The sequence below is a fragment of the Eretmochelys imbricata genome, chromosome 2, assembly GCF_965152235.1.
Source record: "Eretmochelys imbricata isolate rEreImb1 chromosome 2, rEreImb1.hap1, whole genome shotgun sequence".
In the NCBI taxonomy this organism is placed as follows: domain Eukaryota; kingdom Metazoa; phylum Chordata; order Testudines; family Cheloniidae; genus Eretmochelys; species Eretmochelys imbricata.
Window position 1 is genome coordinate 254,303,645 of NC_135573.1, and position 25,368 is coordinate 254,329,012.

Genomic DNA, 25,368 nt, shown 5'->3' on the forward strand with positions numbered 1-25,368 from the left:
ACAGATTATAGTACTTCAAAGGTAGATGAGAAGAAAACTCTTCAATACAGAAGGAGTAAGATTCAGTGAAATATAAAAGTATCCAAATATCGCAGAGGATCTTAAAATACATCTACATGCCACCACTACTGATGTGTAATATGTGTAGCTTCATGCCACAGTGAAAATCAGGATGTGTCCACGCTGTGGTGTGTAGCTGTACATGTCAGTGAAATGCTTTCCCGGGGGGCGGCAGCAGGGACAGGCTTCAAAAGTTCCACGGTGCTGGAGCTTTTCACTGCAGTGAGGAAAGTTTCTGGTAGCAGGGAGGCAGAGGGGGAAAAGTTGAGTGGCATGTAAGCACCACAACTGATAGATGAACTTTCTGCCTTCTTGCACCTGACACTTGCCAGAATTTACATCTGCCCTAGGACAATAACAGCAGTGTGGGAGAACCCTGGGAGTCCCTGATGGTTTTATATCCCATGTGGAGCAAGGAATTCCCTGTCTTGGGGAGAGAAAGTGTGGCTGGGTGGGTGTTTTAGATTTTAAAAATTCTATTGAAAGAACCTTCAGATTACAAAGTCATTCTCTAAAAACTTAAGAAATGACAGAATTAAGGTTAAGACAGCCTAAATTCAGCCCCCTTGTCACAGAATCCCTGCCTCATTCAGTGTATGACCCTAGGTCTTATTCAGCGCATACCATCCAAACCCTACATGCAAATTAATTAATTAATCTGGGTGTTAGCATGGTGCTGTCTCCATAGTATCTGAGTATTTCACAAGTATTAATGTATTTATCTTCACAACACACATGTGAGATTAGATGGTGGTATCATCCCCACTTTACAACAAAGGCACAGAAAGTAAGGCCAGAATTGTCAAACTAATGGTGGGTGCCCAATCTGAGAAACATAGGGTCTGATTTATTTTATTTTATTTATTTATTTATTTTCACAGTACTTATCAGTATTGCAGTACGTTGTTTTGTTTTTTGTTTATATTCAAAGCACAGCTCCCATTGATTTCATTTGCAACTATAAGCAGTTACCACTTTTGCAAAGTCAACATCAGGTGTTTCAAGTTGGGTCCCAAAAAATGAGGAACACACAATTAGTACCCAATTATTAAAAGTTTTGGTTTGGATGAATTGCCCAGCATGACACAGGAACTCTGTCGCAAAAGCAGGGATGGAATCTAGTTCTCTAAGGCATCATTCATCTTTCTTAGACATGATGCCATATTTTCCCTTCCTGTAGTCCCCTGGGTCATTCCTACTACATCCTATGACTCTGGGCAGAACTTGTCATTGCTGCTGAAGGAGGCTGTTGCTGCTAGGGAGTGGGGAACATCTTGGAGCCCTCCCACACTGCTGCTCCTGCTGACTGCCATCTGCTTGCCTGTCTGCCTGCCTGCCTGCAGCCTCCACCAGCCTCCCCTGGGATTGCTGCAGCAGAGAGTCTGTTGCAAGCACATGTGGGTGCGCCTGCACCTTAGACTTTCCTTGCAGAGGGCTGGTAGGCCTTCTCCACCTTCCTCTGCTTGTCAAGTTGGCTCCCTCCTCCCCACCTGGGGGAATTTTACTCTTGGGGGAATTCTGTACCAAAAAATAAATTCTGCACACAGTATTTTAAAATTACTTTATTTGTCAGAATAACACACTATATCATGCCAGTTTCAATTATTTTGGGAACTTATTTCAAAATACCTGTCAGCAAGCATGTCTGTAACAACACAGACAACAAAATAAAATTCAGAAAATGGCTTTTTTGACAGATTCCTTACTAGGCTCCAATACATAAATATATTTCCTGCACCCCTCAGGAGGAGTGAAAAAGCTTGGGGGAGTCAAGGGTAACAGAGGAACTGAGGGAGAGGGATGTAACTGCTGGGAAGGAGCCTGGGAGTGAACAGGGAGGGGAGGGATTGTTAGGGAGTTGGGGAACCTCCCGCATGCAGACCCCGGCTGACCCCTGGACTCTCCCATTCAGTCAGGCATATCTCCCCTGTCTCCATGTGACCCTGCACCCTTACTCCCATTCAGCCCCTGGCTCAGTGCTGCCCCTCCCAGCTCCTGTGTCCACACTCCAATCTGTCCATCCCATGCCTCTTCACCTGGTTCTGCTGTGAGGAACACAGCCTCTCTGCTGGCTGACTGCCCTCTCTTTTGGCACCACAGCAGCCCTTGGTGGGCAAAAGGTGTAACTGCAGCACCTCTCCTGCAGAATCTATAGTGTGTGGAGGAAAAAAAAATCATTGTGGCACATAAATTGTGTGCATGTACAGAACTCTTCCCCCAAGAGTATGATTTGTAACCTGTTTCCCCTGTCCCTCCCAGGGCACTCCCTTCATACTCCTGTTAGCTGCCCTGTCCAGCTGCTTCCCCTGCATTGTTTGGTACTCTCTTACTCAGCCCCAGCCCTGCTTTTGCTGTTTGTTCCCTGTCCTACCCAGCCTTGCTTGCCCTGTCTACCTGCGCTCTCCCAGGGCTTGTGATTCCTCCCCACCATTTTGTTTAATCTCCTATTCACTGCATCTCCTCAGACAGCTGCCTCTCACTCAGTGCAGCCAGAGAAGCTGGTGCCCACACAACACTGCCTATTGTGCCCCATGCCCTCTTTGGTTTATTTCATTAACCTCTCCAATTTTTGTTTGCACTCTTCTTCTTCTCAAATCTTGTTTACAATATTCCTGTTAATACACCCTAGAACAGTTGTTCTCAAACTGTGGGTCAGGACCCCAAAGTGGGTTGCAACCCCATTTTAATGGGGTCACCAGGGCTGGCTTAGACTTGCTGGGGCCCAGGGCCAAAGCCAAAACCCAAGCTCCACCACGCGGGGTTGAAGCCCGAGCTCCACCATCCCAGGGTCAAAGGGCTTCAGCCTGGGTGGCAGGGCTCATGTAATAGGCCCCCTGCCTGGGGCAAAAGCCCTTGAAGCTTTGTCCCCCCCAGCCTGGGGCAGTGGGGCTCAGGCTTTGACTTTGGTCCCACCGCTCAGGCAAGCTCATGCTTTGTTCCCCCTCATGGGGTCGTGTAGTAAATTTTGCTATCAGAAGGGGGTCACCGTGCAATGAAGTTTGAGAACCCCTGCCCTAGAATGAAGTTCAGTTTTTTTGCAGTAGTATTACATTGTTGACTTTTATTTACTTTTGTGATCCATTATAACCCCCAGATCCTTTTCTGCAGTACTCCTTCCTAGGCAGTCATTTCCCATTTTGTATTTGTGCAATTGATTATTCCTTCCTAAGTGGTGTACTTTGCATTTGTCATTATTGAATTTCATCCTGTTTGTTTCAGACCGTTTCTCCAGTTTGTCAAGCTCATTTTGAATTCTAATCCTGTCCTTGAAAGCACTTATAACCCCTTCCAGTTTGGTATCATCAACAAACTTGAAGTGTTCTTTCTGTGCTTTTATCTACATAATTTATGAAGATATTGAATAGAACCAGACCTAGAACAGATCCCTTGGGACCCCACTTGATATGCCCTTCTACCTTGACTGTGTACCATTGATAACTACTGTCTGAGGTTGGTATACCAACAAGGTGATTATCCACTTTGTCGTTGGTTCATCTAGGCTATATTTCTCTAGTTCACTTATGAGAAGGTCATGTGAGACCGCATCAAAAGCCTTACTAAAGTAGAGATTTATCACATTTGCTTCCCCTGCATCCAGAAGGCTTGTTACCCTGTTACCATCTTTCTTAATCTAAACTTAAGGTTATTAACAAAGCACAACAGTAAAAATTTGAGAAACTTGAGAGACCCACTTTGTGCTATGCTACAAGCAAAACAGAAAACAAAATGTCGGCATAAACGGCCCCGTGACGGCTCGGAAGGGCATTGACAACAAATTCTTATCCTCCATTCCTTCTTCCCCACCCCTTTGCCCTTTGGCATTGTAAACATGAAAAGTTTTCCTTCGTTTATTGCTTAGCAGAGAGACCCAGTGAGTCCTCTCACAACTATAAGTGCAGATTAACGGGCACAAACTAGTTTCTTTCTCTGCCTGAGTATTTAAATCACAGAGGCACCAACTCTGCTGAGGAGAATTTCCTCAAGGAAAAGGATATGGATATAAGTTTGAGTAACTTCATGTAATATCTATGGGTTTAAATTTCAACGAATTGTAGTGCTCTATTCCAGTTCTACCAGTTGGTTTACTTGTCTTCAGCAGGGTTGGCATCACAAAAAAAGCTATTTTACGCTGTAGATTTTTGCTGCTGCTGTTTCCTTTGTTGGAGAACTCTGATCTGTTCATTTCTCTGCTTCATAAACATTTTCTTTACCATTGACTCATATTTTTTCCCATATTGGAGTGAGCAGTTTACTTACATTTCCTGTTAGAACCATTCACTTAGCATGCTGTCAGCTTATGGAGGGGGCGGGTGTATTTAAAAAAAAAAATGTACGTACATGGTTATTTAAGGCTAGATTTTGGCCTGGCCTTTGATGTAGGTGCCCCTTACTCACTACTTCCCTGCCCTGCGTGTGGACCAGATGGAATAACAGCCCCGGCACTCTTTGACAGTACAGAATGCTCAGTACCCCAGAGGATGGGAAAGGGCAAATAGGTACCTATTGTACCAGCCAGCAGTTTGCACTATATATTCATGTACTAGCACATTCACAGCCTCTGCGTGCCCTGGAGTTCTGAGAGGCATTGTCCCGTGAGGCTATACAACTGTGCGCAGCCTTTTGCTACGGTCTGTGATTAAAAGACACAGTCTAACCCATTAAAGTTATTGTGCTTTTCTAAAATTATCTTAAACTTTTTTTGCCCAACTTTTGCTCAAGTTCTTGAAGTGAAATTTTTGAATGTGGTCACTATTATAAGTACAGGACATACAAAATCATTATGGTGACTGGTATTATATAAACAAAACCACCTGTAAGGATCAACAGAATATGGAGGGGGCGAGGGAACTTCTGGATAATTGAATGACTAACTAAAGGGCTCCTGTCACCTCTTTATCCCTTGGTTAAATATGGGCCAGGTTGGTAGTGGACCAAAATAAGTGGTTTAAAAAAGTTGGATTTTGCCAGCAGTTACTGCACACAAATAACTAAGATACCATCGTTCTTGCCCTATACTAATAAGAACTAACTCTGGTATCTGTTGGCAACTTTTGATGGTGATCAGAGTTTCAAATGAGCTTATCTGTTTGCAGTTCATTGTATGTTGGTAGGAATATCACAGACCTCTATAACTGGCATGAATTGGCACCCGTAGGACAGTTTCTGCAGAGGCCATAGATTGTATGAGCATAAACACAGGTTTGAACAATGTAGGAGCTTGTAGTCCTGCTGCTTGAACTTTATCTGGTCAGCAGACAAACGTATCACTCAGTCCCCTCCATGTCAGACAGTCTTCACATGGAGTCATTCCGCATCTTCATAGCAATTGGGGCAGACTGGATCTTTGGTCTGAGCCTAGGTTTAGGATCACTTCCTCAAGAAGAACTCACCAGAATTTTCTGCCTCTACATGGCACACAAGATAGATTTCAGGTCTCCTTTGGAGCAGAGCTTGCAGAGAAAGCAGGAAAGTGGTGTTTGTTTGTTTTGTTTGGAGCCTCCTTAGACTCAGGGGAAGGTAAGAGCTCTCCAACCTCCCAAAGCAACCCTCAGGAAGAAATTCCCACTCCTGGCCAGCAAATAGGCAAGATATATGTTGGGATGTCTGAGAAGGCCACAAAGCATTCCCCCTTTCCAAACCTGCAAGGCTTTGACTGCCATGAAAAGTGCCAACTCCTGTGACCTCTTGGAGTCACTTTTCTCTGGTGGCTTTGGCTCATTCCTCATTCAGTGAAGTTGGCCCCCTTAGCCTGGACCCAGCATCTGTGAGCACTGGATGAAGTGAGTCAAATTCCTTTACTTGGGTGATGGGCCTATCTCCTCTCCCCTTTCAGCCCCTGGGGTCCCACAGGAAAACATAAATTATCTATTTTCTTAGGGAGACGTGCCTGCAGATGGTCTTTTCAGTCTCCCTGGTAAATCACTTTTGCCCCTCAAACGGGGTTTGGCCCAGTACTGGTGAAGGATATTGCTCAAATCAGCTCTTAAAAAGGCAAGATAAAGCCTTAAAATCTATTATGAGACAGTCTCCCCTCTAGATCCTCTAAAGTGCAGGAGCCCTCTCTCAAGCTGAGGTGGTCTGCAAAGCTATTATAGGGCCTTCCATCCATACTGTCTCATACACTATAGAGTCAACATCCTCAATTCCAGTGATGCAGGTTTGGTAGAGAAGGGCCTTAAGGAACAGGATGCCTCAGTAGTCCTTAAATTCCTTTTCAATAATATAGTAAAAGCTGTGTTATCTGGCACTTACCAATCAGAAAGCTCTAGAAACCAGCATTTCTGATATCCATTAAAAGTCTAGTTGGCACAGGGCTGGCAAGCTCCCTGCCTGGCTCTGTGTGGCTCCCTGGGAGCAGTGACAATAGTGGAAGCAAGGGGGAGGGATAGCTCAGTGGTTTGAGCATTGGCCTGCTAAACCCCGGGTTGTGAGTTCAATCCTTGAGGGGGCCATTTAGGGATCAGCGGCAAAAATTGGGGGATTGGCCCTGCTTTGAGCAGGGGGTTGGACTAGATGACCTCCTGAGGTCCCTTCCAACCCTGATATTCTAGGATTCTATGATTCTATGACATGTCCCTGCTGCTCCTAGGCTGAGGAACGGCCCCACAGGCTCCATGCATTGCCCCCGCCCCGAGCACTGGCTCCGTAGCTCCCATTGGTCAGGTACCGTGGCCAATGAGAGCAGCAGGGGTGGCACTTGCGGGCAGAGGCAGCATGCAGAGCTGTCTGGCTGCACCGCCGCCTTGGAGCAACAGGGACATGTTGCCTCTTTCAGGGAGCCTCCCGAGGTGGGCCCCGCCTGGATCCACAAAGCCCCTCCCATGCCTCAGCCCACTGCCCTGAGCCCCTCCCACATCCAAACTCCCTCCCTCTTAGTTAACCGGAATTTTTGACTTACCTGCACTTCCCATTTATCCAACATGCTGGATAACAAAGCTTTTACTGTACATGGTTGAATCGTCCCTCCCTGGCGATGGTGGGGATGACTTACTGCTTTCTGCATTGCACTGCATGGAGGGGATTGAGAAAGTGAGAATTCTGCCTTACCTATGAACATTCATTCTAGGACTCCATGTCAGATAGTTTGACCCATGTAGGGATTGCATAGGGTTGTTTTTTCTGATTATTGCTCACTTGTTAAGTGGTTTGAAAGGGAAGGAGGGTGTTCCTCCAGGAAGCTCCTAAATTTCATTTCAAGGCTCTGCTTCAAATGATTTGAATTAAATAGCACTCTTATAGTTAGTATTTTTCAGCTTTGGAAGCTGTCCTCCTGAAGAGTTATTCCTGAGGGATGATCCTGAACCCAGACTCAGAACAAAGATCTAGTCTGCCTCTAGAGAATGCCCCACTTTGAGGACTCTGACATTGAGTGTCCTTCAATGAAAATTCACAGATAAGACAGAATTTTCCCTTTCTCCAGCTTCGTGTGTGTACATGAGCTGGTTTCTCTGCTCTGTGTTCTCCACAAGGACTTATTTGTTTACACCTTCTAATACTTATCAAACTTCTGATTTTTGTTGGCCCTTCTCTGAAGGGATGACTGTTTCTTGCCCTCAAAGAATGCTTCTATTGAGGAGGGAGGAATTTCTCATCTGTTGTCTTTATCAGATAGTGCTCATGAAAGATTTTACCTAACATTCAATAACTTTTTAAAAAATGCAACCATCTGATGCGTGTAATCCATGTTCACAAATTTCACAGGATTATTTTTATTTTAAAGACCACATTTATAACCTGTGATTTTTGAAACTGAGATAAGAAAATTATTTTAAGTAGGAGGGAGAATATGTGCCCCATGCTTATCTCTTAGCAAAATTCACTAACTTGTTGGACAACTTAATCAGATTAAGCTGAGGGTTTTTTGTTTTTTTTTTGTTTTTGTTTTAAGAAACTTGTATAATCATTCAGCAGCTCAAAAGCTGACAGGAACAGGAGTGGAAATGACACTTCTGTTCAGTTTCTACCTTTTCTCATGCAAATGTTGCTAAGAAAGTTCAACTGACTACTGTTCAGGTGACTCAGTATCGTCTTTCTAAAGACATTACGTTACAATCTCTGTCAAACTATATTCTTGAGTTGGTAGTCTGAGAGCTCTCTTACATTATCACAGATGGTCTCTCTTTTTTTTTTTTTTTTTTTTAGTCCATTCTGTTTGTGCATCACCTTAAGTGTGTGACATAAAACTGATGAAAGAAGCAAATTTAAGGTAAAGTGTGGACATAGTTTTCCAGCTGTACCTAATTATCAGAGAGACTAATGTAAAAGACACACGAGCATAAGATAAAGATTTTATCTTGTTTTTGGTCAGCATTTAACTATTTTTAAAAAATGTATTTTATTTTTAAACAAAAACTATCCACTGACTAACTGCATTTTTACTAGTGATTCTACGTATATTACCCTGTTGGTTTCTTCTAATATGACGGTGTAATGTCAATAAAGTTTTGTTTGGTTGCTTTTTCTTCTGGCAGGTGAAGAAGGCTTTCTTTGCCTTGGTGGCAAATGGTGTTCGAGCAGCTCCACTGTGGGAGAGTAAAAAACAGAGTTTTGTAGGTAAGGAAAGCTGGTGTTTTTCAGCAGGGAGTTAATGTGGGGTTGTGGTAGAGAAAGGAGCCAACGCTAGCTGGGTTGTGTTGTATATCCTGGAAATGCATCTGGTGGTGAGTTTTCTTACTCCTCCAGCAAAGGCTGAAGTGTTGCTAATTCCTATGACTTTATCATGAGTCTCTCAATACGTGGTGATTTTTTTCTTAGAACTTCAGCTGCTGAACTCAGGTTAGTTACATGAGAATGTGTCCACTTTCATTTAAAAATGAAAGTAACGTTCCAGATCTCATGGGTTGCAGACAAGAACTTGAAGACATGAACCACAAGAGCTCAAAAACCAGAACACACACTTTTTGAAATTTCACGATTTTGATGGGCCTGACTCATGACTTTTTAGAACACTTGGGTTTGGAAATACTAGGCGAGCCTGTCCAGTGAGATGTGGGGCCCCAGGTGGTTGGTTGCTTTATTTTCATAGAATCATAGAATATCAGAGTTGGAAGGGACCTCAGGAGGTCATCTAGTCCAACCCCCTGCTCAAAGCAGGACCAATCCCCAATTTTTTCCCCAGATCCCTAAATGGCCCCCTCAAGGATTGAACTCACAACCCTGGGTTTAGCAGGCCAATGCTCAAACCACTGAGCTATCCCTCCCCCCCCAAATGTTTACCATTTTATGTTTACCATTTCAGGGGTTGGGAATTGGAGGGTGTAGCATGAGACCTCAGAGGCAGAATACTGAGACAGGGACTTTCAGAGGCACCTAAGGGAGTTAGGCACCCAACTGCCAATGGATTTAAGTGGGAATTGGACACCTAATTCCCTTAGGCTCTTCTGAAAATGCCAGCCTAAAAATCTAGCTGGTTTTCAGGGCATCTTTCAAATCCCTTTCATTTACATTTTAAATATATAAATATTCTCAGCAAAAATTAAGCTTTAAAAATCTTACTTGTCAGTTTATTGTATAAATCATCTCAAGAGATGTAGCCTGGGTAATGCTAGTTATCCATTCTGAAGGAGTAGTGTTTCGTCAACTTTTAAAGATTTTCTTTTCCACTCTTAACTAATATACGTAAAGGCCAACTAGCCCAATGAAAATATTCTTCAAATTGGAAGCAGTGTTTACTATACATACAGCTGGGCTAGCCAAAAAGTCTACCACCAGAATGGTTACCTTCTTCACTGTCCTCACTTGCCAGTATGCATGTGTGACTGCACAGTAACATGGTGATACTCTCCTCCAAGGCTTTGATGTATGTAGAAAACAATGTAGCATCGAGCCCAACTACTGATTTGCTTCAGAGTCTACTATAGATAAAGTAAAACTCCCAAATTTGTGTATTACAGGTAACATGTGAAGAAACAAACTGGATTTATGTTCTTGTGTTGCTTTGTAGTGAATAAAGAAGGCCTGAAAGGTCTCTTTACACCATAAAAAGACACAATCCAATTTTTTCCCTTTAAATTAATTTCTTTCACTGTCTTATTTTACTATCCCAATAAGCTGTTCAGACTACATGTACATCTCAGACTCTGTTCTGTATGGACTGCAGAGCAAAAAAGCATTAAATACAGAATGCTATAACTTAAACTCATCCTGAGAGGGCTAGAAATGCATTTGGCTCCTTATATTGCTAATTAGAAGCCTTAGCAGCTTTCTTTAACATTTCTCTAATTTTGGAATATAGCATTATGTCACTATCACATTTGAAAAACAGGATCATAGTGACCGTTATAAATACTTTGTGTAACCTGGCATGTAGATTGAGAGGTTCTTGGAAATAAATTATAAAGAACTTAATATTTCAAAGCCATGGGAAGCACTAGTAATTTTATGAAGAACTGTGTGCCTTGATCAATGCTGAGTTTTGATTTCTGCTCATCTCAGATTTCTGGTCAATTAAAGTTGACCTCTAGAAATTGACATTTTTCCCCTGAATGCTTGTTCATATGTCTTTCAGAAGTTCAGCTGTAGGAGTAGTAATCCGTTAGGTGGAATGATATTTGTTCAGTTTGTAGGACTTCAGTAAAATTAAAAAAGTTTTTGATAACTTGGTATTACTGACGGAAATTGCATTATCCTATATACACCTAAGGATATGATGAACTGTCACTTAATCTTTTAAGTTATAACTGGATAGCTTTCCAGAACATGTGCTCCAGTTCGAACAGAAGTTTTGATCTTGCTGCAGCAATTACTGAGTGACATTCTTTGGCCTGTGTTATACAGGAGGTCAGACTGGATGACCATCTCTTCCGGTCTTAATATCTGTGAATCTGTCTACTGCTTGTATTTTCTTTAAGTGAATGTTTGACTCACAAAAGAGACTAGTGGTGGACCTGAGTCCCAAACTGCATAATTGGGTTTTGAAACCCTTTATCCTCCCCTGCATCCCCATCCAAAAAAAAAAAATGTAGGCAGGGAGGCAATCCTAGTTCAGGGTTTGACTAAAATTGTTAGATAAAAGGGCCAGATGCAATATCCAGATCCAGGAGTTTGGTTCCAACTTCTACCAGTACAGAGTCTGTTCTTTCTGTTATAGTCCATTGTGTCAGTGCTAACTTGGAGAATTTAGTATGCACGCTTTTGAAATTATTGGCCATTTATAAAACTCTTAAAATGTTGTGTTCAATTAATTGACAATGTGAACTACACCAATTTAGAAGTAAATATTTTAAAAAACATGAAAACATAGTTAAGATCATTTTAAGATGCCTTTTCTAAATGCTCTTATATTTTTTCCACTTGTTACAGGAATGTTAACAATTACAGATTTCATTAATATACTGCATAGATACTATAAGTCTCCAATGGTAAGTACCATATCAGACTTTAATTGTCTCATTAACAACCATAGCATGTATAAATACAAATCAAAAGCATTGAAAATTGATTTAATATTTGTACAACCTTTAGAAGCTTAACTTGCTATAGAATTGCTTTATTGTGCTTTTGAGAGGAAAGGATGGCTTTCTGGTCAAAGCACTGGACTGGGACTCTGGTTAAATTTCCAGCTCTGCCACAGACTTGCTGTGATCTTTGGCAAATTACTTAGCCCCTCTCTGCCTCAGTTTCCCATCTGTAAAGGTGGGTAACATTTCTTTCCCATTTGTCTTTTCTAATTATACTCTTCAAGGCATGGACTGTCTTGTATTATGTGTGTGTTTGGTGCCTGCCACAGTGGGGCCATCATCTTGGCTGGATCTAGATACAGAATCTTGGTTGGTTTTGAACTTTTTAGGCACTATTATTATAATACTACTACTACTACTACTACTAAGATTTTTTGTTTCCGTAAAAGGTCTAGTTAAACCGAGTGTAAAATAGTGATTCTACGTAAAAGTGATTGTGTGAAAAGTACTTAAAATATAGTTGACGATAGTTTTTTAGGGTTTTATTGTACATTTGATTCAAAATATGTGATTTGCACATGTTCAGTCACGTACAACATTATTCAGGTGGACAAAAAAAAAGGGAGATTGGGGGGAGTGATGAGTTATATAGATCGCACACTGATGAGGAAGGTGCAAAAGAGGCTCTGTGTGCAGGGCTCGCCCCGCCTCTCCAGCTCTGACAACCCATGTCATGTAGGAGGAGGGCTTTAAAGAGGAGGAAACTGCAGTTAGCTAGGGGGAGAGGTCACCCTGAGCAGAAAATGGCTGTAGCAACTCCTGAAGCCATAGCGGGAATTCCCATCTAGGAGATCTCCTCCCCCAACCCTCTGGGGAATGCAATGAACTGCTTGGTTAAGCCTGACAGAGCGAGCCCAGTTCAGCTACCCAGCCAGAAGGACTTCTAGAAAACTGCTACTTAAATAGCCCTGAAGTAAGAAAGTACTGCTGGCCTTTTCCCCTTTGAGTTGGCCCTGGGAAGAACTTACTCTTGTGTGCATTGGAACATTTATTTCCCTTTTGATCCCCCATCAGCAGAGACATAAGCCCTGCAAAGGGTGGGATCCCCTCGTGCAAGGACTAAAAACTGGGACCTATACATAAGCCACCCACTGTAGATAACTGGGCATGATCAGCGTCTCCCTCAATCTGGAAGGAAAACCTACAGGGAGTTTTTTTAATAGGGCGAATCAACTAAAAGCAAAAACTAGTTCCATAAATTACTTACAAAATTTGTCCTACACTTTAAAAAAAAAAATAAAAAAAAAATGGTGAAGTCATTTGTTGCAAGCAGATTGCAGCCCTCAGATACAGGCTCTTGAGACCAGAGTGGCTGAGCTAGAAGAGCAAAGGGAGACAGATGTACGTAGATAAGACTTTCTGGGACACAGTACCAGTGGTCCCACCCCCAGTCTGACAGTCTCTGTGCTGTTGAGGAGGATGAAAGTCTTGGGGAAGGAGAACATCAAGCTGGAGCGGAGGGAAATGCTCCCATGGTTGGGACCTTTCTTCCGGATGATGTCATAGTATCCTCTCATACTAAGGATACCTCTCAAGGTGCAAGGACCCCTGTTAGGAAGAAATAGGTAGTAGTAATGGAGGATTCAATTATTGGAAATATAGATAGTTGAATTTGTGGTGACTGGAAGAACTACATGGTAAATTGCCTGCCAGATGCAAAGGTTGCAGACCTCTTGAGACATCTAGACAGACTTATGTGTAATGCTGGAGAGGAGCCAGTGATCACGATATACATAGGTATCAGTGCCATAGGGAAAGGTAGGAGAAGTCTTGGAGGCCAATTTTAGGTTGCTAGGTAAGAGATTGACGTCCAGGGCTTCCCTGGCAGCATTCTCTGAAATACTTGTAGTTCCATGCCTAGGGCCATTTAGACAGGCAGAACTGCAGGGTCTCAATGTGTGGATGAGACAATGGTGTTTGCAGCAGGGATTTAGGTTTATTAGGAACTGGGGAAAATTTTTGGAAAGGAGGAGCTTACACAGGAAGGATGGGCTCCATCGAAACCAAAATGGAACTAGATTGCTGGCATGTAAAATTCAAGACTCCTCTAAGTCCTTTTTAAACTAAGGGCTGGGGGAAGGTAGACAGATGCAGAGGAGCACATGGATCGGACAGAAACATCCCTTAGGAGAGGATTTATTAAAGAGGATATTCTATCTACCTAGTCTAGTAAAGAGGAGAGGATAGAAGTTGATAAAGTATAGTTAGGAACTGAAGAGAAACAGTCAAATGAAGAAAAGTCCCATTCCATTACATCACGTGAAGGCAGACAACTAAATATGGACACATTTTGTAAGTGCTTATATACAAATGCAAGAAGTCTAAATACTAAAATGGGTGAACTTGAGTGCCTGGCATTAAATGAGGATATTTGTATAATAAGCATCACAGAAATTTGGTAGAACAATTATAATCAATGGGATTTGGTAATACCACAGTAGAAAATATTTCGGAATGACAGAAAAGGTCGCACTGGTGGAAGAGTTGTATTACATGTGAAAGAAAGCATAGAGTCAAATAAGGTAAAAATCTTAAAATGAATCAAACAGTACCATAGAATCTCTATGGATAGAAATTTCACGCTTGAATAATAAGGGTATAGCAGTAGAAATATACTATTGACCACCTGACCAGAATGGTGACGGTGATTGTGAAATGCTCAGGGAGATTAGAGAGGCTACAAAAAAAGAAGCCCAAATAAGAATGGGGGATTTCAATTGTCCCCATATTGACTGGGAACATGTCACCTCAGGATGGGATGCAGAGAGAAAATTTCTAGACACCATTAATGACTGCTTCATGGAGCAGCTAGTCCTAAAACCCACAAGGGGAGAGGCAATGGATGTATTGTTTCTTGACTTTAGCAAAGCTTTTGACACTGTCTCCCACAGTATTCTTGTCAGCAAGTTAAGGAAGTACGGGCTGGATGAATGCACTATAAGGTGGGTAGAAAGCTGGCTAGATTGTCGGGCTCAACGGGTAGTGATCAATGGCTCCATGTCTAGTTGGCAGCCGGTATCAAGTGGAGTGCCCCAAGGGTCGGTCCTGGGGCCGGTTTTGTTCAAAATCTTCATAAATGATCTGGAGGATGGTGTGGATTGCACACTCTGCAAATTTGCAGATGATACTAAACTGGGAGGAGTGGTAGATACGCTGGAGGGGAGGGATGGGATACAGAAGGACCTAGACAAATTGGAGGATTGGGCCAAAAGAAATCTGATGAGGTTCAATAAGGATAAGTGCAGGGTCCTGCACTTAGGACGGAAGAATCCAATGCACCGCTACAGACTAGGGACCGAATGGCTAGGCAGCAGTTCTGCGGAAAAGGACCTAGGGGTGACAGTGGACGAGAAGCTGGATATGAGTCAGCAGTGTGCCCTTGTTGCCAAGAAGGCCAATGGCATTTTGGGATGTATAAGTAGGGGCATAGCGAGCAGATCGAGGGACGTGATCATTCCCCTCTATTCGACATTGGTGAGGCCTCATCTGGAGTACTGTGTCCAGTTTTGGGCCCCACACTACAAGAAGGATGTGGATAAATTGGAGAGAGTCCAGCGAAGGGCAACAAAGATGATTAGAGGTCTAGAACACATGACTTATGAGGAGAGGCTGAGGGAGCTGGGATTGTTTAGCCTGCAGAAGAGAAGAATGAGGGGGGATTTGATAGCTGCTTTCAACTACCTGAAAGGGCGTTCCAAAGAGGATGGCTCTAGACTGTTCTCAATGGTAGCAGATGACAGAACGAGGAGTAATGGTCTCAAGTTGCAGTGGGGGAGGTTTAGATTGGATATTAGGAAAAACTTTTTCACTAAGAGGGTGGTGAAACACTGGAATGCGTTACCTAGGGAGGTGGTAGAATCTCCTTCCTTAGAGGTTTTTAAGGTCAGGCTTGACAAAGCCCTGGCTGGGATGATTTAACTGGGAATTGGTCCTGCTTCGAGCAGGGGGTTGGACTAGATGACCTTCAGGGGTCCCTTCCAACCCTGATATTCTATGATTCTATGAATTCTTGATTTAGTCCTAAGTGGCACACAGGATTTGGTCCAAGAGATGAATGTAGCTGAAGCACTCAATAATAGCGACCATAATGTAAATAAATGTAACATCCTTGTAGAGGGGAATCATAGAATCATAGAATCATAGAATATCAGGGTTGGAAGGGACCCCTGAAGGTCATCTAGTCCAACCCCCTGCTCGAAGCAGGACCAATTCCCAGTTAAATCATCCCAGCCAGGGCTTTGTCAAGCCTGACCTTAAAAACTTCCAAGGAAGGAGATTCCACCACCTCCCTAGGCAACGCATTCCAGTGTTTCACCACCCTCTTAGTGGAAAAGTTTTTCCTAATATCCAATCTAAACCTCCCCCACTGCAACTTGAGACCATTACTCCTCGTTCTGTCATCTGCTACCATTGAGAACAGTCTAGAGCCATCCTCTTTGGAACCCCCTTTCAGGTAGTTGAAAGCAGCTATCAAATCCCCCCTCATTCTTCTCTTCTGCAGGCTAAACAATCCCAACTCCCTCAGCCTCTCCTCATAAGTCATGTGTTCTAGACCCCTAATCATTTTTGTTGCCCTTCGCTGGACTCTCTCCAATTTATCCACATCCTTCTTGTAGTGTGGGGCCCAAAACTGGACACAGTACTCCAGATGAGGCCTCACCAATGTCGAATAGAGGGGGACGATCACGTCCCTCGATCTGCTCGCTATGCCCCTACTTATACATCCCAAAATGCCATTGGCCTTCTTGGCAACAATGGCATTTTGGGATGTATAAGTAGGGGCAGTATCAGAGAAACCCACCACAGTAGCATTTAACTTCAGAAAGGGGAAGGCTCCCCAAATGAGGAGGCTAGAAATGGAAATTAAAAGGAACTGTCACAGAGTGAAAGGCCTGCAACCTGTACTGTAATAGAGGCTCAAACTATATGTATAACCCATATAAAAGAAGCAGTAATAGGACTAAAAAAAGTTACCATAGCTAAACAATAGAGTAAAAGGCAGTTAAAGGCCAAAAGACATCTTCTAAAAATTGGAAGTCAGATCCTACTGAGGAAAATAGAAAGGAACATAAACTCTGGCAAGTCAAGTGTAAAAGTATAGTTAGCGTGCCAAAAAAGAATTTGAAGAGCAACTAGCAAATAACACAAAAAAATATTTGCAGAGTTTTTTTTAAGTTTATCATAAGCAAGAAGCCTGCCAAACAATAGTGGCATCACTGGATGACCAAGGTGCTAAAGCAGCACTCAAAGACAATGTTGTTGCGTAAAAGTTAAATGAATTCTTTGCATCAGTCTTCACTGCAGAAGATCTGAAGGCGATTCCCAAACCTGAGCCATGCTTTTTAGGTGACAGATTTGAGGAACTGTCCCAGATTGTGGTGTCAGTAGAGGAGGTTTTGGAATAAATTGATAAACTGAACAGTAATAAATCACCAGGACCAGATGGTAGTCACCCAAAAGTTCTGAAGGAACTCATGAAATTGAAAAACTACTAATTGTGGTATGTAACCTGTTGCTTAAATCAGCCTCTGTACCAGTTGACTGGCAGATAACTAATGTAACAAGGATTTTTTTACCAGGTGATCCTGGTAATCACAGGCCAGTAAGTCTGACTTCAGTACCAAGCAAATCAGTTTAAACTTTAGTAAAGAACAGAGTTATCAGACATATAGATGGACATGATACGTTGGGGAAGAGCCAACACTGCTTTTGTAAAGGGAATTCATGCCTTACCAATCTATTAGAATTCTTTGAGGGACTCAACAAGCATGTGTTTAAGTGTGATCCAGTAGATACAGTGTACTTGGACTTTCAGAAAGCCTTTGACAAGGTCTTCATTAAAGGCTCTTAAGCAAAGTAGGCATCATGAGATAAGAGGGAAGGATATCTCCTCCATCAGTAACTGGTTAAAAAATAGGAACCAAAGGGTAGGAATAAATCCTCAGTTTTCACAGATGACTTCTAAATAGCAGGGTCCCTCAAGGATCTGTACTGGGACCAGTGCTGTTCAATGTATTCATAAGTGATCTGGAAAAACGAGTAAATAGTGAGGTGGCAAAGTTTGCAGACGATACAAAATTACTCAAGATAGTTAAGTCCAAAGCTGACTGGAAAGAGTTACAAAGGGATCTCACAAACCTAGGTGACTGGGCAACAAAATGGCAAATGAAATTGAGTGTTGACAAATACATAAGAACATAAGAATGGCCATACTGGGTCAGATCAAGGTCCGTCCAGCCCCGTATTCTGTCTGCCGACCGTGGCCAATGCCAGGTGTCCCAGAGGGAGTGAACCTAACAGGTAATGATCAAGTGATCTCTCTCCTGCCATCTGTCTCCACCCTCTGACAAACAGAAGCTAGGGACACCATTCCTTACCCATCCTGGCTAATAGCCATTAATGGACTTAACGTCCATGAATTTATCTAGTTCTCTTTTAAACCCTGTTATAGTCCTAGCCTTCACAACCTCCTCAGGCAAGGAGTTTCACAGGTTGACTGCACTGAGTGAAGAACTTCCTTTTATTTGTTTTAAACCTGCTGCCCATTAATTTCATTTGGTGGCCCCTAGTTCTTACATTATGGGAACAAGTAAATAACTTTTCCTTATTCACTTTCTCCATACCACTCATAATTTTATATACCTCTATCATATCCCCCCTTAGTCTCCTTTTTTTCCAAGCTGAAAACTCCTAGCCTCTTTAATCTCTCCTCATATGGGATCTGTTCCAAACCCCTAATTGTTTTAGTTGCCCTTCTCTGAACCTTTTCTAATGCCAGCATATCTTTTTTGAGATGAGGAGACCACATCCATATGCAGTATTCAAGATGTGGGCGTACCATGGATTTATATAAGGGCAATAAGATATTCTCCGTCTTATTCTCTATCCCTTTTTTAATGATTCCTAACATCCTGTTCGCTTTTTTGACTGCCGCTGTGCACTGCGTGGACGTCTTCAGAGAACTATCCATGATGACTCCAAGATCTTTCCTGATTAGCTGTGGCTAAATTAGCCCCCATCATATTGTATGTATAGTTGGGGTTATTTTTTCCAATGTGCATTACTTTACATTTATCCACATTAAATTTCATTTGCCAATCACTTAGTTTTGTGAGATCTTTTTGAAATTCTTCACAGTCTGCTTTGGTCTTAACTATCCTGAGCAGTTTAGTTTTGTCTCCAAACTTTGCCACCTCACTGTTTACCCCTTCCTCCAGATCATTTATGAATAAGTAGAATAGGTTTGGTCCTAGGACTGACCCTTGGGGAACACCACTAGTTATCCCTCTCCATTCTGAAAATTTACCGTTTATTCCTACCCTTTGTTCCCTGTCTTTTTAACCTGTTCTCAATCCATGAAAGAATCTTCCCTCTTATTCCATGACAACTTAATTTACGTAACAGCCTTTGGTGAGGGACCTTGTCAAAGGCTTTCTGGAAATCTAAATACACTATGTCCACTGGATCACCCTTGTCCACATGTTTGACCCCTTCAAAGAACTCTTAACAGATTAGTTAGACATGATTTCCCTTTACAGAAACCATGTTGACTTTTCCCCAACAATTTATGTTCTTCTGTGTGTCTGACAATTTTATTCTTTCCTATTATTTCAACTAATTTGCCTGGTACTGACGTTAGACTTACTGGTCTGTAATTGCCAGGATCACTTCTACAGCCCTTTTTAAAATATTGATGTTACATTAGCTGTCTTCCAGTCATTTGGTACAGAAGCTGATTTAAAGGACAGGTTACAAACCATAGTTCCACAATTTCATATTGGAGTTCTTTCAGAACTCCTGGGTGAATGCCATCTGGTCCCAGTGACTTGTTACTGTTAAGTTGATCAATTAATTCCAAAACCTCCTCTAACGACACTTCAATCTGTGACAATTCCTCAGATTTGTCATCTACAAAGGACGGCTCAGGTTTGGAAATCTCCCTAACATCCTCAGCCGTGAAGACTGAAGCAAAGAATTCATTTAGTTTCTCCGCAATGACTTCATCGTCTTTAAGTGCTCCTTTTGTATCATGATCATCCAGGAGCCCCACTGGTTGTTTAGCAGGCTTCCTGTTTCTGCTGTACATAAAAAATATTGTATTACCTTTTTGAGTTTTTGGCTAGCTGTTCGTCAAACTCCTTTTTGGCTTTTCTTACTACATTTTTACACTTAATTTGCTAGTGTTTATGCTCCTTTCTATTTACCTCACTAGGATTTGACTTCCACTTTTTAAAAGATGCCTTTTTATCTCTCACTGCTTCTTTTACATGGTTGTTAAGCCACAGTGGTTCTTTTTTAGTTCTTTTACTGTTTGTTTTTTTTAAATTTGGAGTATACATTTAAGTTGGGCCTCTATTATGGTGTCTTTGAAAGCTTGCAGGGATTTCACTCTAGTCACTGTATCTTTTAATTTCTGTTTAACTAACCTCCTCATTTTTGCATAGTTCCCCTTTCTGAAATTAAATGCCACAGCTGCTGAGGTGTTCTTCCCACCACAGAAATGTTAAATGTTATTATATTATGGTCACTATTTCCAAGCGGTCCTGTTATAGTTACCTCTTGGACCAGATCCTGCGCTCCACTCAGGACTAAATCGAGAATTGCCTCTCCCCTTGTGGGTTCCTGTACCAGCTGCTTCAAGAAGCAGTCATTTAAAGTATCGAGAAATTTTGTCTCTGCATTTCGTCCTGAGGTGACATGTAGCCAGTCAATATGGTGATAATTGAAATCCCCCACTATTATTGAGTTCTTTATTTTGGTAGCCTCTCTAATCTCCCTTAGCATTTCATAGTCACTATCCCTGTCCTGGTCAGGTGGTCGATAATAGATCCCTACTGTTATATTCTTATTAGAGCATGGAATTACTATCCATCTGTGGAACATGTAGATTCATTTAAGATTTTTACTTCATTTGATTCTACATTTTCTTTCACATATAGCGCCACCCTTCCCGCGCGCACCCCCTTCCTCCCCCCTACATGAGCTGTTCAGTCCTTCCGATATGTTTTGTACCCCAGAATGATTGTGTCCCATTGATTGTCCTCACTCCACCAGATTTCTGTTATGCCTATTATATCAATATCCTCCTTTAACACAAGGCACTCTAGTTCACCCACCTTATTATTTAGACTTCTAGCATTTGTGTACAAGTACTTTAAAAACTTGTCACTGTTTCTTTGTCTGCCCTTTTCTGATGTCAGATTCTTTTTTATGTGAATGTTTCTCGTCTGATCTGGCCCATACTTTATCCTCTTCCATCCTCTCCTCCTGACTAAAACCTAGAGAATCTCTATCAATAGATTCTCAGTGTGTAATGCACATTGGAAAACATAGTCCCAACTATACATACAAAATGATGGGGTCTAAATTAGCCATTACCTTTCAAGAAAGACATCTTGAAATCCTAATGGATATTTCTCTGAAAACATCTGCTCAGTGAGCAGTGACAATCAAAATAGCTAACAATGTTAGGAACCATTAGGAAAGGGATAAATAATAAGACCGTAAATACTATAATGCCACTATATAAATTCATGGCCATGCCCACACCTTGCGTACTGTGTGCAGTTCTGGTTGCCACATCTCACAAAAATATATTAGTATTGAAAAAGTATGGAGAAAGGCAACAAAAATGATTAGGGGTATGGAGTAGCTTCCATATGAGGAGTGATTCAAAAAATTGGGACTCTTCATCTTGGAAAAGAGATAACTAAGGGGGAATATGGTGGAAGTCTATAAAATCATGAATGATGTGGAGAAAGTTAATAAGTGTTCTTTAGCCCTTCACATAACACAAGAACTAGGGGTCACCTAATGAAATTAATAGGAAGCAGGTTTTGAACTAACATAAGGCAATATTTCTTCATACAAGGGACAGTCACCATGTAGAACTCGTTGCCAAGGGCTGTTGTGAAGGCCAGAAGTATAACTGGCTTCAAAAAAGAATTAGGTAAGTTCATGGAGGTTAGGTTTCTTAGTGGCTGTTCAGCAAGATGGTCAGAACACATCCCTATGCTCTGGATGTCCCTAAACTTTTGCCAGATGCTGGGAGTCGATAACAGGGCAGGGATCACTGGATAATTGCCCTGTTCTGTTCATTCCCCCTAAAGTGTCTGGTGCTGGCCATTGTTGGAAGACCGGATAGTGGGGTAGATGGAACATTGATCTGACCAGGAATAGCCAATACACAAGATGCTCTTCAGCTCATAGCTATTTTGTACAGTTCAGAGAATACACTGAAAGGAGTGTATACACTGAGAGCTTCTGTTTGCTTGGTAAAGAGACACAGATAAATGAAAAATTCACTAATACAGCTGAATGTATATTATTTATCATGTAAACATGGTAACTGAGTTACATGTGTGCTGCTGTCTGTTCTGTTTTGTGATAGAACTCAGCCAAAGTAATTTGAAACAATCAATTCCAGACATTCAGTTTTACTGGAGCTAGCTATGTTTTAAAACTCTCATTAGCTATCTTGTTTACATATACACTCATGTGCTTGCCATTTTCTTGCTGCTGCTAGGTCCCAATTGCCCATATCTATGATTACTTTAAAAAAAAATAACTCCCACATTTTTGTATTGTTACAAAATAACAGAATAATTGGGTAAAATCACAATTGAAGTCGGAGGTTTTGCAAAACTGGTCAACCCACTTCCATTTTGCAGTTAACACAAGGCATTTTATTTACTGTATTGGCTGCAAGGAGTTTGACACAAGCTACCGTCACCATTTTAAGAAACTGACAACTAGAATTTTTCTTGGTGATTTACACTAGAAAAACAATTTGGAGGGACTGTACATTGAGAAGTAGTAGTTTCCATATTGTAATATTAATTCTCAGCTTTTGGTAATACCAGTTTGTTTGCACAGAGTATATTATCTCAGAGCCAAATTCTGCTCCCCTTTCTTAAATTATGTAGCACCTAATTCCACAAGTAGTCCCATAGACTAGATTTAAAATGGAACTACTTGCATAGTAAGGGACAAGTCAACCAGAGTAAAGGTGGCAGAATTTGATCCTAAATGGCTACTACAGAGTTTCCTACAAAATGAGCAGGAATATTTGTAAAATCTCTGTATACCTTACTATTGTGGTGCTCCTGTTCTAGTAAAAAATTAAATTATCTTAAGGTATTTTTCTTAAATAACTGTAAACCAGTCTTTAAAATTCATGCAAAATTAATAACACCACTTAGGACCAGATTGTGCAACCCTTTAACTTACTGGGTTGCATTTGCACAAGTTAACCCCATTGAAGTCAATGGGACTACTTATATAGCAAGGTATGACTCAAGATAAGTAAGTGGTTAAGAATCTGCCCCTAAATTAATGATTTTTCTTTATGTAGCAGCTGAATGCAAATCCAGTGTAACTGTAAATTTAAATTAAAATACTCTGAATTCTCTTAATTTTGTGAAGCTGGAGTTACTTCACTGATTTGAATTAAGCTTGAAAACCTTACAATCATTGTGATTTTGTATATTTTTAAGGGCAATAAAAACCTCTCCTCCTGTGTGTTAATGCAACAAGTGACTTACATACATTCCACTTGAATTTTCTTTGAAGCCCAACATGTGCCACTGTGCAAGTGTTGGATAACCTCTTTAAACCATTTGAGGAAAGTTGGGGAGTTTTTTTACCTCTAATAAATGCATCTCTATTTTGCATAAAGGCATCAAAACACCATTGCCGAGGATTTGTACAAAGTTCAAGGCTTTTGCATTGTCACAAACATTCCTATAATTTCTGAAAGCATTACAACCATCTGCTGCAACTATCAACAACAGTCAAACTATATTCTGAATCCTGAGCCAGGTTTTAATCCTTTAGGAATATTCTCTTCAAAATGTGATTATAACAGGTGTAACTTCATCTCATCAGCCTTTAACAAGGTTTCTGATAGCTAAGCTAGACAGAATCAAGCTGAAATATCTCACCTGTTTTGCTGTTTGCAAGTACGCTGAAAACTAGTTTGTTTTACTCACATATATATCTTGCTTTTATATTGCTTCTAGAAATGGTTCCTTCAGGTAATCTGGTGACTGTGTCAACTATTCAGCATCTTCTGGCACATTTCAAGGGATGACAATTGCAGGAACGATCATGTTTGAGGGTGGCCGTGGCCCCCATTAGTGTAGTGGTTTAATTTAGTAGATGAACTATCCTAATTTGCCCAATGCATCTAAATACTAAAGCCTCAGAAATACCTGAAGATGACTCATGAGAGAGGTGGGGGTGCCTTGGCCCAGAGTAGAGCCAGGGCAGTAGCTGTGGTTGAGCTGCAAACTAACATGTCTAGACAAGGTTTTCTATAAGTGGTAATCACCAGTTAGCAATAATGAGTTCTCATATAAAGCTGCTAAAAATATATTCAGGAAACTGTCAGTGAATTGCAGAAAGCCTCTAACAACCTTGGGGAGGTCATATAATGATGTCTGGAGACAGAGCTGCAGGAGGTTGCCATCTGAGCAACAAGAAATTGGGCAGTGTGACAGAGAGGCTTGGGAGGGGAAAAATATGGTCTTCAGTAGGTTTTAATAATGAGAACAAAGCACCAGCTGTGGTTTGAAAAAAATCATAACATTATCTTCATGCTTTCTCTTGTACAAGAGGAAATGAAGTCTTACAGAATAAAAATTCAGCCATGTCCCCAGTTATTCCTTTAAGGGTGTAACAAGGCTACCTTCTCTGCCTTTTGGACCACCACACACGAAGGCAGAACGCTTTCTAAGGTTATAAGCACCAGTGTTTTGTTTATTAGGTCCCCTCCACCAGTTCAGTAGTACAGCCTTGTGCAGCAATATATAAGGGCACATAAACTTGCCCCTTAGCCCACTTTTTGTGGAGGGAGAGGGAAAGATCCAGTATCCCCAGGCTCCTGTTAGCCTCCCCCTTGCACTTCCTTGCTATCTTCTAACTTTTCCCAGCTCATGGGTTCATTGTTCTCATTAGTTTGTCAGCCTTCTGCCTAATTAAGTCATTGAGCACCCATCTCCCAGTTAAGTCCACTCCAGAAGGAATGGTTTGTTAGTTCAGTAGACTGCTGGGTCAGTACTGTCAAAAAGAGGAAAAAGCATTTATCTCAGTTTTGTAATTCACACTTATTACTGGGTCTTTTCAATGACTTCATACAGATAAACACCGTTCATCAATTTTCCTTTAAAAGTGACATTCAAAGGGTTTTTTAAATTGGGGGGGGGGGGGGGGTTGTGCGCTCTTTTTATAAGATGCTATAATCACTTGGTCTATGTCTTTAAACCTAGTGCTGGGAAGTGTTGTTCTTGTTCCCTGCGTGTTAGTGCCAGTAAGCGTTGCTCTTCACTGAGCCAGGGTATTTCAAGAATTAGGACCAACTTTGTCTTTGTGCAGTAGTGAATCTGCAGTGAGACTGAAGGGGATAATTCAGATCTGAAAGTTATTGTTAAAACCTAACATTCTTTGGTTGTGATTGGACAATGTTTAAAGCATTATAGACTTTCATGTTTTCATTGTAGGTTCAGATCTATGAATTGGAGGAGCACAAGATTGAAACATGGAGGGGTGAGAACACTTCTGTTAAGATCCATTGATGCCTCTTAAGGAAACTTAATCTCCGAAAATCGTGTTTTGGTTACTCATCTCTTAATCTGTCTCTTACTAAGATACTTGAATGAAAACAGGAAATATTTAGCGTTAGTCTATTTGCTCACACTGTTTATTCTGCACTTGAAATAATAATCCTGTCTGTATTGGTGGTGGTGGTAATAATAAACTCTAGTGAAAGAGGTCCTGTTTTCAGACTGACTTTCATAGAAGTCGTTTTTTGGTTTTGGTTTTTTTTTTTAAAACACAAGTACCTTTTATA

General features: G+C 41.4%; 1 protein-coding gene across 4 annotated transcripts in view; it reads left to right on the forward strand.

Annotated features, from left to right (window-relative positions):
* The window catches only part of PRKAG2 (protein kinase AMP-activated non-catalytic subunit gamma 2), a 388,793-nt gene that overhangs the window by 330,795 nt on the left and 32,630 nt on the right, over positions 1 to 25,368 (forward strand). For all 4 annotated transcript variants that reach the window (XR_013344970.1, XM_077808400.1, XM_077808398.1 and 1 more), the window contains exons 7-9: positions 8,532 to 8,613; positions 11,362 to 11,420; positions 25,019 to 25,064. Coding sequence is in view for 3 of the 4 variants with exons in the window: in XM_077808400.1 (XP_077664526.1) it covers positions 8,532 to 8,613; positions 11,362 to 11,420; positions 25,019 to 25,064 (187 nt within the window). In the remaining variant the exon portion in view is untranslated. The remainder of the gene's footprint in view (positions 1 to 8,531; positions 8,614 to 11,361; positions 11,421 to 25,018; positions 25,065 to 25,368) is intronic.